The sequence below is a fragment of the Helianthus annuus genome, chromosome 2 (assembly GCF_002127325.2).
Source record: "Helianthus annuus cultivar XRQ/B chromosome 2, HanXRQr2.0-SUNRISE, whole genome shotgun sequence".
Classification (NCBI taxonomy): Eukaryota; Viridiplantae; Streptophyta; class Magnoliopsida; order Asterales; family Asteraceae; genus Helianthus; species Helianthus annuus.
In genome coordinates, this window is record NC_035434.2 from 26891265 (window position 1) to 26906363 (window position 15099).

General features: G+C 38.7%; 1 protein-coding gene across 1 annotated transcript; it reads left to right on the forward strand.

The window, feature by feature from the left end:
* The first annotated feature begins 14244 nt into the window (after nt 1-14244).
* On the forward strand, nt 14245-14841 carry LOC110888027. The gene has a single exon (XM_022135576.1). It carries the CDS (start codon nt 14245-14247, stop codon nt 14839-14841), a length of 597 nt encoding a protein of 198 aa, XP_021991268.1.
* Nucleotides 14842-15099: the final 258 nt, after the last annotated feature.

The following is a 15099-nucleotide window of genomic DNA, read 5'->3' on the forward strand; positions in this document are numbered from 1 at the left end:
GCTTCTGATGAATATTGGGCAGAAAAATACAGAAAAATTAGGCAAGCTGAAGAGGAGAAATGGAAAAGATATGAAGAAGAAAAAGAAGAAGAAAGGAGAAAAGCTGAAGCTGAGAAAAAGAAAAGAACAGAAGAAGTTCATGTGAGAGTAGTCAAAGAAGTTCCAGAATTTGAAATCAAAGCAGATGCTGAAGCAGTCAAAGTTCCTGAGAAGTGTATGAATTGTGATTCTTTGATCAAGCAAAACAATGAGCTGCTACACAACATAAAAAGGTTGAAAGAATCATATGATACCTTGAACAGAGAAATGAATAAGTACGAGTCAAGTAGTGAACAGGCTGTAGCAATAAATACATTCAAAGGAGCATACAGGAAACAGCTTGACAATGTCAGCTACTACACAGAGAAGTGTGCTGAGCTTGAATTGAAGTTGGCAACACAAAGAATTGAAAATGAAAGAGTTAACAATTTATTGAAAAGTTACTCATGTTCTACTTTTGTCGTTAACAGGATTTACCCGATTGTGGAAAGATTGAAGACATTTGAAGAAGAGAAGAGTTCGGAAGAAAAGAAGTCCGAGACAAAACAAGATGATGAAATGAAAATTTCTGGTAAGAAACCAAGTGTTGTCTACAATAGATGTCCGCCCCCGGTCGAAAATGGATATTCTCCTAGAAATCCAAATTCCGAAAGAGTCAAAAAGGCAACAAACTTACAATGGGAGTCTGGGTCGTCAGATAATTTGCCAGAAAATATTGATGTTACGTTCACATCGTCTGACACTGATCATGAGTCCAAGTTGATAAAAAGTGTGGTTGATCAGGTGTTAGATAAAGATGACATTGAGGAGTCAAAAATGGAGTCTAAATCCGAGTCAAAGTCTGAGTCCGACACGTCAAAGTCAACAATCAAAAAGGACAAACGGTTTTATGATAAGAAATTTTTGTTATCAAAATCTAATTTGAATGATGAGTTGGTCAAAGTAGCATATACTTTGAAAGATTCTGAGAAATTATATTCTGATGAGATTTTTCCAATAAGGAGTGTTAAAATTGAAATGATTCAAAAGGTTTTCAAAATCACAGAAATTAATATTTCTGAAATAAAAGATTTAAATCTTACTGGAAAACCTAAACAATACACTTCAAGAGATCAACAAAGAATAAACAAGAAAATGGGTTACAATTGTGGTTATAGTTTCCAAAAGAAACCAAACCATAATGGTAATTTCAAAAACAAAGGTCTTGGATTTAATCAACCAAAAAATCATAAAAATGAAAAAGTTTATAAACCAAAAACTGTGTTTGTTTCAGGAAAATCTTCAGAGGATGAGAAAGAGCAAGCATTCAGAAAACAGACAAATCAAGAATTCCTTGCTAAGAAGCAAGAAGAAGTGATGAAGAGTGTTGCTCAGAAAAAGATAGAAACGAGAACCTGTTTTCAATGCAAAACTGCTGGTCATATTGCTAGGAACTGTCCGAAAACATTCAAACCAAAACAGGAAATTTCTGAGAAACTGAAAGGAAAAATTGTTAAGAAAATCGAACCACCAACAAACAAACTTAATTGAAAATTTAATTTATGAAGTTGGTGAGTGTTCGAAAAATGTTTTCAAAAAGAAGGAGAAACTTAACAACCAAATATGGGTTGTTAAGCAATCAAAAGCAAGTTCTAGTGATGAATCTGATTCCATAAAATCAGAGGAGCCACATGTGGTTGTCAAAGAAGAGAAGAAATTTCCGCCAGTGGATGATGTGAATTTTCCACCACTGAATGCTAAAAATTTGAAATCTAAAATCGGGAAAGTTGAAATTTCTAACCAATTTTTCTCTAAAAAGAAAGGATTGGATGTTGAAAAAGCCTTTAACCCTGCAGTGAAAAACATTTTTGGAAAAATGATTGAGGGGAAGGCTAAAGGGGTTAAAGATTTTTATCAATCAAAAAGGAAAGATGTAACCCCGAATGAGACTGAACAAGTTACACCCAAGGCTGGTCAGGCTTGGGTGGATATATTCTTCGTTGAATAGAAACCTGACTTGCCAGAGCTCCCAAGTTGGTAATCGCGGAGCATGAATCGACATCATTCTTGAAAATATTTTTGAAAATTTTGATTGAGAACTGTGAATTGCCGGAACTCCCAGGTTGGTAAGTGTGGAGTAGGTATCGGCATCTTGAAAATTCAACCAACAAGTGGTATTTGGTTGAAAAGTTTTGTTACAAGTGTTTGATTTTTGATCTTACAAGAGGTTAATCAAGGTCATTAATTTGAACTTGAGTTAACTATCATTCAAAAGATTAGCAAACAATATGATGATATTACCCCATGTCACACCCCTAATTTTCCACGTGTCACCGGTGGGCCAGGTGGGGGTAAAGTGACGTAGTTGATATCATCATAGTCAAACAACACAAATAAGGAATGCACAGCGGAAGCAAAAGATAAAATATTACAACCCGATAATAAGTAATATCCAAGTATTACAAAGGGAATGTAAAGGATCCACAGGCGGATCTTAAAACAGAAAGATAAACCATGTTCAACAGACTTTAGGCATCTAGAACTTGCAAGACTCCCTATTGACGCCCTGAGCTCCCAGCCAATTACGTACAGTACCTGTCACTTAACCTTTTTGGAAAATACGTCAGTTTACACTGGTAAATACAACTTAACTGACTCATTTTGAAAATGTTTAAAAAAAATTGATTTGAATGCACATGGCACAAAACTTTTATAACTTGGGACAATTATATAAAAATAATCTTGTATACAGATTTACATGTTCGTTATACATTTAGGGCCCGATGTAGAAACCGAGTCAAGATTAACAGACACGCCACAAGTATAGGCCCACAAGAGAGTGAGATACCGTTTCCCTTATGCAACTGTCAGGTGTACGCCTACACCCTGTGCATAAGACGTGGCCATTTTATAATATAATGATGCCAAGGATATCCAGGACATGGTCATTAACCCCTAAAGCCTTTTATTTCAAACAATACAGATTAAAGCGGGTTACCTCAATAATTTAATCACAATACGATCAAACATTCAATACCCGACCAAGCGGTATTATTATACTACCGTATCCCAAGCCCGTATAGGGAAAATAAGTTAAGAGTATTTACCTGAGCTAAATATAAATTCAATCCCAGCCGTATATCAAATCAACAAGCACAAATACTTCTACTGGGGCTCCTAATCTGGAACGAAGGTTTTTAATAACCTATTAGATTACTAACGGGTCTTGTTTAAGTATTAACGTAGACCGGTTAGTTTTAAGGAAAGGTTTACGGTTCAAACGCAAGATTATATGAAGACCGGATTAGAATGTGGTTTAGTCCCAACAAGTTTGAATACTTGTTTAATATGGGTAAACTAAACACATTCTGGATTTTGAGATGAAAATGATAAGGTTTGACCCGTTTCGGCTAATTTATGCAAACTAGTTACATAAGTCGATCCGAACGCGAATAGGGCGTAACGGGTAACCACAAGAGTCATGAACAGGTTTCCTAAGTTAATATGCCTTAAATATGTTGTGATATAAGTAGGATACCTTCCATTATGCCCAAGATGATTTTAAACTCAAACTATGCCTCGCAAGGGCATTTTGGTCATTTTAAAGTTTATAAAAGAGTTTAAATAGTAATCTGAGTTACAGGTCTGATTTAATCAGTAAATATACTCAATTTAATAAGTTATAACAGTAGGGTATCATATATATGTGAAATTCATTAATTAAAACCATACTATGCACCGTAGGGGGCATTTTGGTAATTTTACATAGGCTTAAAAGGTCAAAACTGAAAACCTGAGTTTAGAACTTTTCCTTACTGTTAAAATATAAAAATTTACTGAATATATCAGTAGGCATCAACCCTTATATGTTTAAAATAGTTTTGATACATACTATGCGTTAAAAACGCTTAAAAAGGCGATTTGGAGCCATTTCCGGGTTTTCACAGGAAAGCTGATGTTTTTATTATTCCAGAAGGCTCAAAATATTTTATTTAACATATAAGATCAGTAGAAAAAGGTTTGGGGTCAAAAGGATTTATAAAACTCATTTTATAGCCCAAAAGGGCAAAACCGGCAATTACCGAATCATAGCTAGAACCCTATGTTATGCTCAGCCTAAAAATAAATAAAAATCTTCAAAAATCCCAAAATATTATTTTATATCAGTGGGTAAAAAGTTTGGTATTAAAAATTGGGTTTAGATAGGCTATACGCTAATTATGTCGTTTAATTAGTGAAAAGCTTTTCATTTACGCTAATGAGCATAACTCCTAATCTAGACCTCAAACTGATGTCAAATTTTAGGGACAAGTTTATAATTCAGTAGTGAAGGTTTCTATCCTCTCACATTTTCAAAAATATCGTTTTAAGGTCCAAAGGGCATAACGGTCAACATTTAGGCATATAACGGAAACACACATGAACTAGGATTTCTATGGAACCAAGTTGTATAACCTTGGAAGGTTATACTAACTTATAATATGGTCCTAATGGAATCCTAAGGCATATCTAAACTAAGCTAAATCGGGTCAGAACTGAAAGTCAAAGCAAAAGTCAACTTTTGCGACTTTCGGTTCCGAACCGAGTCTATACTTAGAATTGTCGGGTTGAACATGCTTAGACATGTTCAACTAATATTTACCAAGTTATTAAAGTGAGAAAACTGATTTTATGGTTTTTATATTAATAGTTATGAATTTATTTAAAACTAACCCGTTTGACTTTCATTTGACCCGACAATTTAACTAAGTAAACGTGGTAATTAGGAGGTGCCCTTTTGAGGGTTAAACACCTACCTAATTACGGTCACGTAGCCATGTTCATTGCGAACAATGGATTAACCGTTTAAAAGTCAAAGCGTTTATCCAAAACGCTTGACTTTCGATTAAAACGCTAAAAATTAAACTAAGCATGAAGGGATTACTTACAAGAGTCCAAAGGACTGAGGGAGGTTCTCAAAAAGGTTCAAGATCCTCTCTAATTCAGAGAATAAGCAGATTAGAAGGAATGGTGCAAAAGAAGTGAAGTGGGGAATGGATATTTATAGGTTTTTGAGAACCGTTAGGATCGTTCCTCAATAACCGTGCTTAAATCTGGACCGTACACCTCATGCCCATTGTTTTTCAATACCATGGGTGCTCAAAATGGCCCTTAGAATGAAGGAAACAATGTGTGGAAACCAGAAACCAGCTGCTGTAATGAAAACAGCTGTTTTTACAGGTCTGATGCACTTTAGTTCAGCAAACAGAACTTTTAAAAATTGCAGAAATGGTCCCTGTGAGCATGTAAGGTCATGTTTGACATGTTTAAGGCCCGATAACCTCATTTCAAGGCTCTACTATGAATTAAGGTATAGGGAACATGAAACATGCTTAAAAATATGCCGGATGTCGGTTCGTTTGGCCGTACGGTCACGTTGTTCGTCTAATTACGACGAAACACAAACGGACGCGAAAAACGATCCAAATTACGCGACGAATGGAATTTTATCATGCCGAACACTAAAATAAAATATTTTAGTGGTTACATAAATTTTTGGATGTCCGGATTCTTAGCCAATATATATTATATATATTTAAATTATTTAGAGATAAATATTGTTTAGATAAGAAGATCAGTTGTAATTGTATTGTGATTGTATTTCCTAAATTAGAGATAGGCAGATTCTATATTTCTCCCTATTTAAAGGGTTTTGATTCATGAATAACATCATCGAACATTTACAGCCATAAACCCTTTTATGGTATCAGAGCCCTAGGTTCTGAATACCCTCTTCCTGCTTTCTTTTTTTTCCGATAACCTGCTATTTCGACAGCCTAATCTTCATTTTTTTTTTCGATTACCAGCTTCATCGCAGGTCAGCCTAATCGAAGGTCATCATGACCATACCCGAAGACAAATCTTCATCTTCCAAACCCGATGACCAGCATCCTAAAACCCTTCACCCTGCTTACTCTGTTTCGAATATCCAGTCCAAAATTCGAGTTCTTGATGGTACCTCTGTTACCTATTCCTCCTGGGTAAAATTATTCAAATTCCACGCTATCGCATACCGGGTCCTAAACCACATCGACGACACACCAGCCCCCGCAACCACAGATCCAAATTATTCGGAGTGGAAGGAATTGGATGCTTTAGTCTCTCAGTGGATATATAGCACGGTCTCTGATGATCTGCTGACCAGAATTCTCGACACTGAAGCTTCGGCTCGAACCAGTTGGCTAAAACTAGAGATTATTGCAATAAGAAAGCCAAAGCTGCAGCACTTGAAACCCGGTTTGTAAATCTCACACTCGCAGCCTGTAGTTCTGTTGAAGATTATTGCAAGCAACTAAAAGAACTTGGCCAATCAATTGGAAGATGTTGACCAACCGATTACAGAATCACGCTTGGTACTGCAGTTGGTTTGTGGGCTTTCCCAAGAATTCGATACTACTGCCTCGTTAATTAATTCCCAAGATGCTGGCTGGGATCTTGCCCGCTCCATGCTTAATGATGAAGTTATTAGGCAAGCTGCTCGCCAACAACAATCCTCCTCTGTCTTAGTCACAACTTCCAACCTAAACTCCACGACCCAAACCCAACAGCCCTCTCCTGCGGCTCCCTCCACCGATAACTCAGCTGCTGCCAACAACAGCTCCTACCAATCCAATTCTCGAGGACGTGGCAGGGGCTACAGGGGAAACCGCGGACGGGGCGGACGTGGTCGTGGCTACAGGGGAAACCCTACGGGACCTCCTTGGCAGTTTCAGAACCATCACACTTATCCACAATGGGCCTGGTGGAATACTCCACCTTGCCCATATCCGACTACATCCACAGGGCGGCCCAATCCACCCCAGCCCAATGTTGCAGCCCACTACACAGCTTATTCAGGGCAGCCCTCTTACGGTCCAGTGCCACCGACTTTCGGTTATGATGCATTAAGTCCGTCGGATCTTCACCAATCCTTCAACACTATGCAACTAAATTACACAGAGCCGTATCCGGTTATGGACACAGGGGCTGAACGTCATGCTACCGAAAACCGAGGTATGATTCAACTTCCTAATCCTTTTCCTATAACTACTAAACTGTTAGTCGACAACGGGCAATGTTTACCAATTGAGGGTTCGGGTACAGGTTACCTTCCCATGCATAACCGAACTTATATTCTACCCAATATACTTTATAGCCCCCAAATCATTCGAACTTTATTGTCCGTATGCCGTTTCACACGTGATAATAACGTTTCAGTCGAATTTGACCCTTTTGGTTTTTCTTTGAAGGACCTCAAAACGGGACGGCTCCTTTCCCGCCACAATAGCACAGGCGATCTCTATCCTGTCACTCCACCTACCCTTCCGCCGCAAGCTTGTTTTATTGCGTCTTCAACTTTACCATGGCATGACCGCCTCGGGCACCCTGGAGCACAAGTTTTAGACGTTTTAACTAGAAATTTTGGTTTTCCATGTAATTCGAATAAAAATTCTCCTTTTTGCAATTCAGGTCATTTATCTAATAGCAAACAGTTACCTTTTTATGAATCCACTTCTTTTACTTTTTCTCCATTTGATATTGTGCATTGTGATTTGTGGACATCTCCCATACTGAGTAAAACCGGATATAAATATTATATGGTCTTAATTGATAATTTCTCAAACTTTGTATGGGTCTATCCTCTAAAATATAAATCCGAAACATTCAACACTTTCACAAATTTCACCGTTTGATTGCTACACAATTCAACCGTAACATCAAAACGTTTCAGTGTGATCTCGGGGGGCGAATTTGATAACCATGCTTTTAAAAGCTTTGCTCAACAACATGGTCTCTTGTTTCGGTTCTCCTGTCCTCAAACATCCTCGCAAAATGGTCGTGCAGAACGAATGATTCGTCGTCTCAACGATATCATACGTTCCCTTCTCATTCATGCACAGTTACCACCAATGTTTTGGGTGGAAGTACTTCACACCGCCACCTATCTCCATAACATTCTCCCTACTAAAAGACTCAACTTTTTCACCCCAACTTTTGCCTTATATCTTCGCCACCCAACGTACGATCACTTAAGGGTTTTCGGGTGTGCTTGTTATCCAAATACCTCTGCCACACAACCACATAAACTACACCCTTGGTCCGTTCATTGTATTTTTTTGGGGTACCCTCCTGATTTTCGGGGTTATCGTTGTTTTGACCCTACCACCAGTAAAGTCATTATCTCTCGTCACGTCACCTTTGACGAACGAACTTTCCCCTATACCATTAAAACCCCCTCCACCACTTATTCATTCTTAGATGATTCAACGCCACCCGGTTTCATTTTCCGCCAGCACGTCTCCACCCCACATAGCCCCACACCACCTCCACCCATCATACATACCTATCACCGCCGCCCAAAACCTACCACAACCGCTCCACCGCCTCCTGCTGCTACGGCAGCTCCGGTCCAGCCTACTCAACAGCCTAACGCTGTTTCCTCCCAGCCCAATCCTCATCCTCAGTCTACGGCTGTTCCTTCCCAACATTCTCTCCCCACTAACACCCACCCAATGACCACCCGATCTAAAGCCCACCGTACTTTGCTTTCCACATCCATTTCTCCGATTCCAAATACTTATGCCAAGGCCTTTGCCGACCCTCATTGGTTACATGCTATGCAGGCTGAGTTTAGTGCTTTACAGGAAAATGATACATGGGAGTTGGTTCCTAGACCATCTGATCGCCCGGTAACTCGTTGTATGTGGATTTTTCGCCATAAATTTAAATCTGATGGGTCACTTGAACGGTATAAAGCACGTTTGGTGGTTAATGGGAACTCTCAAACAGTAGGCATTGATTGTGAGGATACTTTTAGTCCGGTTGTGAAACCGGCTACTATACGCACCGTCTTATCAGTTGCTGTTTGTCGTTCTTGGCCTATTCATCAACTGGACGTCAAGAACGCCTTTTTGCATGGGGATTTGAAAGAAACTGTATTTATGCATCAACCACCAGGATTTGTTGACAGGCGTTTTCCTAATTTTGTGTGTCGATTGAAGAAATCCCTTTATGGTCTTAAGCAGGCCCCGAGGGCATGGTACACCAGGTTCGCTACTCATATTTTATCACAGGGATTTCGTAGCAGTGTGTGTGACAACTCGTTGTTTGTCTACTATCGGGGCTCCCAGACGGCTTATTTACTTCTCTATGTTGATGATATTGTTCTCACTGCGTCCTCGGATGAGTTATTACAGGATATTATTCGCATGCTCTCTCGAGAGTTTGCCATGACCGATTTAGGCCTAGTGCATCATTTTTTGGGGGTCAGGGTTACACGGACATCTGGTGGTCTTTTCTTAGACCAGGCACAGTATACTAAGGACATTATTTCACGTGCTTCTATGTCCTCTTGTAAACCATGCACGACACCTGTTGACTTATCAACCAAACTTAGTGCCTCTGATGGTTCTCTTTTTCATGATCCTACCTTATATCGCAGTCTGGTTGGTGCCTTGCAGTACCTCACTTTTACGCGCCCAGATATTTCATATGCTGTACAACAGGTTTGCCTCTTCATGCATGCCCCACGAGATCCTCATTTTGCATTTTTGAAGCGTATTTTAAAATATTTACAAGGCACGGTTGGTTATGGTATTCGTATTGGTAAGTCCAATACGCACTCTTTGGTTGCATATTCTGACGCTGATTGTGGTGGGTGTCCTGATTCTTGCCGTTCTACTAGCGGTTATTGTGTTTTTCTTGGTGATAATTTAATTTCATGGTCCTCCAAGCGGCAGCCGACGATCTCTCGCTCCAGTGCTGAAGCCGAATATCGGGGCGTGGCTAATGCTGTTGCTGAAGCAACTTGGCTTCGCAACTTACTCCTTGAACTGCATCTTCCGCTTCGGAAGGCTTCTGTTATTTATTGTGATAATGTCTCTGCCGTTTATATGTCAGACAATCCTGTCCAGCATCAGCGGACCAAGCACATCGAGATAGATATTCATTTTGTTCGTGAAAAGGTCCGTGTCGGACATATACGCGTGTTACATGCGCCCTCAGCCTTACAGTTTGCAGACATCTTTACCAAGGGACTTGCTCGTCAGTTATTTCAGTCTTTTCGATCCAGCTTGAGTGTCTGTCCACCGCCCGCTCAAACTGCGGGGGAGTCTTAGCCAATATATATTATATATATTTAAATTATTTAGAGATAAATATTGTTTAGATAAGAAGATCAATTGTAATTGTATTGTGATTGTATTTCCTAAATTAGAGATAGGCAGATTCTGTATTTCTCTCTATTTAAAGGGTTTTGATTCATGAATAACATCATCGAACATTTACAGCCATAAACCCTTTTATGGATATATTGGCTAAGACGGATATATTCAGATTGTAAGATATGCGCGAAAATGCAAACTTGTGCACTTTTTGAGACTTTTAGTCCCTGCATGACATAAAAGTTTATTTTTGCGCACTAAACACCTCTAAGCCTATATCTAAGCTATATAAAGGATAAATAGGGTATGTTTAACTTATGGTCATATTTCGTAAGGTCCGATTCTATACGAATCGACATACTTTTGCAGTTTGACGCAATTAGTCCCTTAATTGCGCAAAGTAGCGCGAAATGCCGTTTAATGATATCTAAGCCTTCCATGGCCCACATTAATCATTCCAAAGCATATACTTAAATATTACTACACTCCCGTTTGCTTAAATGGTCCCCGAATGACGTAGATTCAAAAGTTGACGCTTTAGGCCCCTCTATTGCGCAAACTTGCGCATCTCATCATTTATTAGCATTGAAGCCTCATCTAATCCATATTAGGCATCCTTGAAAGTATTATTAAACATCACAATGCTTCGGGTTCGCTAAAAGGTCATTCAGAGGTATAATTAAACATATTGACACTTTTAGTCCCTCTAACTTGCAAAGTTGCGCGTAACTTTACTTGTAGGCATAAAAACCTTAGACGGCCATTATTTGGCATTCCCGGGAGTATAATTAAATATTATGAAGCTCCCGGTTTGTTAAAAGTTCACTCAGAGGTAAGAATTAACATGTTGACGCTTTTAACCCTTTATCGTGCAAACTTTCAATTAATTACGCAAACGGCTACACTTAATCATCAAGTGGCACATTTGTGAATATAAACATCATAAGAGGTTATTTAGAAACTTATTTTAGGTATGCTAACACCTCCAGTTCTTTCATAATGAAAGTTTTCGATTTTTCGAAAAATTAGTCCCTTAAATTCAATGTTTAACTTCATTAGGGTTTACTACACGTGTCAGTACATCATTGGACGTGATTTTACGAGGTGTTACATCCTCACCCCCTTAAATGAAATCTCGACCTCGAGATTTGCTAAAGTAATGGAAGTACTCTTTGTCGGTCAGTGGATTTAACTTCCACAACCTATTTGGGCCTCTACAGGCATCCTAAATGACCTTTATAATAGGTTCATGTTTTCTTCCTTAAATTCTAATCCTGACGATCCTTAATCGATACGGGTTTCTTATCAAATCAGCAAGCACAAGTACTTCTACTGGGGCTCCTAATATGGAACGAAGGTTTTTAATAACCTATTAGATTACTAACGGGTCTTGTTTAAGTATTAACGTAGACCGGTTAGTTTTAAGGAAAGGTTTACGGTTCAAACGCAAGATTATGCGAAGACCGGATTAGAATGTGGTTTAGTCCCAACAAGTTTGAATACTTGTTTAATATGGGTAAACTAAACACATTCTGGATTTTGAGATGAAAATGATAAGGTTTGACCCGTTTCGGCTAATTTATGCAAACTAGTTACATAAGCCGATCCGAACGCGAATAGGGCGTAACGGGTAACCACAAGAGTCATGAACAGGTTTCCTAAGTTAATATGCCTTAAATATGTTGTGATATAAGTAGGATACCTTCCATTATGCCCAAGATGATTTTAAACTCAAACTATGCCTCGCAAGGGCATTTTGGTCATTTTAAAGTTTATAAAAGAGTTTAAATAGTAATCTGAGTTACAGGTCTGATTTAATCAGTAAATATACTCAATTTAATAAGTTATAACAGTAGGGTATCATATATATGTGAAATTCATTAATTAAAACCATACTATGCACCGTAGGGGGCATTTTGGTAATTTTACATAGGCTTAAAAGGTCAAAACTGAAAACCTGAGTTTAGAACTTTTCCTTACTGTTAAAATATAAAAATTTACTGAATATACCAGTAGGCATCAACCCTTATATGTTTAAAATAGTTTTGATACATACCATGCGTTAAAAACGCTTAAAAAGGCGATTTGGAGCCATTTCCGGGTTTTCACAGGAAAGCTGATGTTTTTATTATTCCAGAAGGCTCAAAATATTTTATTTAACATATAAGATCAGTAGAAAAAGGTTTGGGGTCAAAAGGATTTATAAAACTCATTTTATAGCCCAAAAGGGCAAAACCGGCAATTACCGAATCATAGCTAGAACCCTATGTTGTGCTCAGCCTAAAAATAAATAAAAATCTTCAAAAATCCCAAAATATTATTTTATATCAGTGGGTAAAAAGTTTGGTATTAAAAATTGGGTTTAGATAGGCTATACGCTAATTATGTCGTTTAATTAGTGAAAAGCTTTTCATTTACGCTAATGAGCATAACTTCTAATCTAGACCTCAAACTGATGTCAAATTTTAGGGAAAAGTTTATAATTCAGTAGTGAAGGTTTCTATCCTCTCACGTTTTCAAAAATATCGTTCTAAGGTCCAAAGGGCATAACGGTCAACATTTAGGCATATAACGGAAACACGCATGAACTAGGATTTCTATGGAACCAAGTTGTATAACCTTGGAAGGTTATACTAACTTATAATATGGTCCTAATGGAATCCTAAGGCATATCTAAACTAAGCTAAATCGGGTCAGAACTGAAAGTCAAAGCAAAAGTCAACTTTTGCGACTTTCGGTTCCGAACCGAGTCTATACTTAGAATTGTCGGGTTGAACATGCTTAGACATGTTCAACTAATATTTACCGAGTTATTAAAGTGAGAAAACTGATTTTATGGTTTTTATATTAATAGTTATGAATTTATTTAAAACTAACTCGTTTGACTTTCATTTGACCCGACAATTTACCTAAGTAAACGTGGTAATTAGGAGGTGCCCTTTTGAGGGTTAAACACCTACCTAATTACGGTCACGTAGCCATGTTCATTGCGAACAATGGATTAACCGTTTAAAAGTCAAAGCGTTTATCGAAAACGCTTGACTTTCGGTTAAAACGCTAAAAATTAAACTAAGCATGAAGGGATTACTTACAAGAGTCCAAAGGACTGAGGGAGGTTCTCAAAAAGGTTCAAGATCCTCTCTAATTCAGAGAATAAGCAGATTAGAAGGAATGGTGCAAAAGAAGTGAAGTGGGGAATGGATATTTATAGGTTTTTGAGAACCGTTAGGATCGTTCCTCAATAACCGTGCTTAAATCTGGACCGTACACCTCATGCCCATTGTTTTTCAATACCATGGGTGCTCAAAATGGCCCTTAGAATGAAGGAAACAATGTGTGGAAACCAAAAACCAGCTGCTGTAATGAAAACAGCTGTTTTTACAGGTCTGATGCACTTTAGTTCAGCAAACAGAACTTTTAAAAATTGCAGAAATGGTCCCTGTGAGCATGTAAGGTCATGTTTGACATGTTTAAGGCCCGAAAACCTCATTTCAAGGCTCTACTATGAAGTTAAGGTATAGGGAACATGAAACATGCTTAAAAATATGCCGGATGTCGGTTCGTTTGGCCGTACGGTCACGTTGTTCGTCTAATTACGACGAAACACAAACGGACGCGAAAAACGATCCAAATTACGCGACGAATGGAATTTTATCATGCCGAACACTAAAATAAAATATTTTAGTGGTTACATAAATTTTTGGATGTCCGGATTCTTAGCCAATATATATTATATATATTTAAATTATTTAGAGATAAATATTGTTTAGATAAGAAGATCAATTGTAATTGTATTGTGATTGTATTTCCTAAATTAGAGATAGGCAGATTCTGTATTTCTCCCTATTTAAAGGGTTTTGATTCATGAATAACATCATCGAACATTTACAGCCATAAACCCTTTTATGGTATCAGAGCCCTAGGTTCTGAATACCCTCTTCCTGCTTTCTTTTTTTTTTCCGATAACCTGCTGTTTCGACAGCCTAATCTTCATTTTTTTTCCGATTACCAGCTTCATCGCAGGTCAGCCTAATCGAAGGTCATCATGACCATACCCGAAGACAAATCTTCATCTTCCAAACCCGATGACCAGCATCCTAAAACCCTTCACCCTGCTTACTCTGTTTCGAATATCCAGTCCAAAATTCGAGTTCTTGATGGTACCTCTATTACCTATTCCTCCTGGGTAAAATTATTCAAATTCCACGCTATCGCATACAGGGTCCTAAACCACATCGACGACACACCAGCCCCCGCAACCACAGATCCAAATTATTCGGAGTGGAAGGAATTGGATGCTTTAGTCTCTCAGTGGATATATTGCACGGTCTCTGATGATCTGCTGACCAGAATTCTCGACACTGAAGCTTCGGCTCGAACCAGTTGGCTAAAACTAGAGAAAATCTTTCTGAGCAATAAGAAAGCCAAAGCTGCAGCACTTGAAACCCGGTTTGTAAATCTCACACTCGCAGCCTGTAGTTCTGTTGAAGATTATTGCAAGCAACTAAAAGACTTGGCCAATCAATTGGAAGATGTTGACCAACCGATTACAGAATCACGCTTGGTACTGCAGTTGGTTTGTGGGCTTTCCCAAGAATTCGATACTACTGCCTCGTTAATTAATTCCCAAGATGCTGGCTAGGATCTTGCCCGCTCCATGCTTAATGATGAAGTTATTAGGCAAGCTGCTCGCCAACAACAATCCTCCTCCTCTGTCTTAGTCACAACTTCCAACCTAAACTCCACGACCCAAACCCAACAGCCCTCTCCTGCGGCTCCCTCCACCGATAAGTCAGCTGCTGCCAACAACAACTCCTACCAATCCAATTCTCGAGGACGTGGCAGGGGCTACAGGGGAAACCGCGGACGGGGCGGACGTGGTCGTGGCTACAGGGGAAAC

Bases quoted from the DNA above. Each gene is read 5' to 3' on its own strand.
- LOC110888027 (XM_022135576.1), top strand. From the start codon at position 14,245: ATGACCATACCCGAAGACAAATCTTCATCTTCCAAACCCGATGACCAG.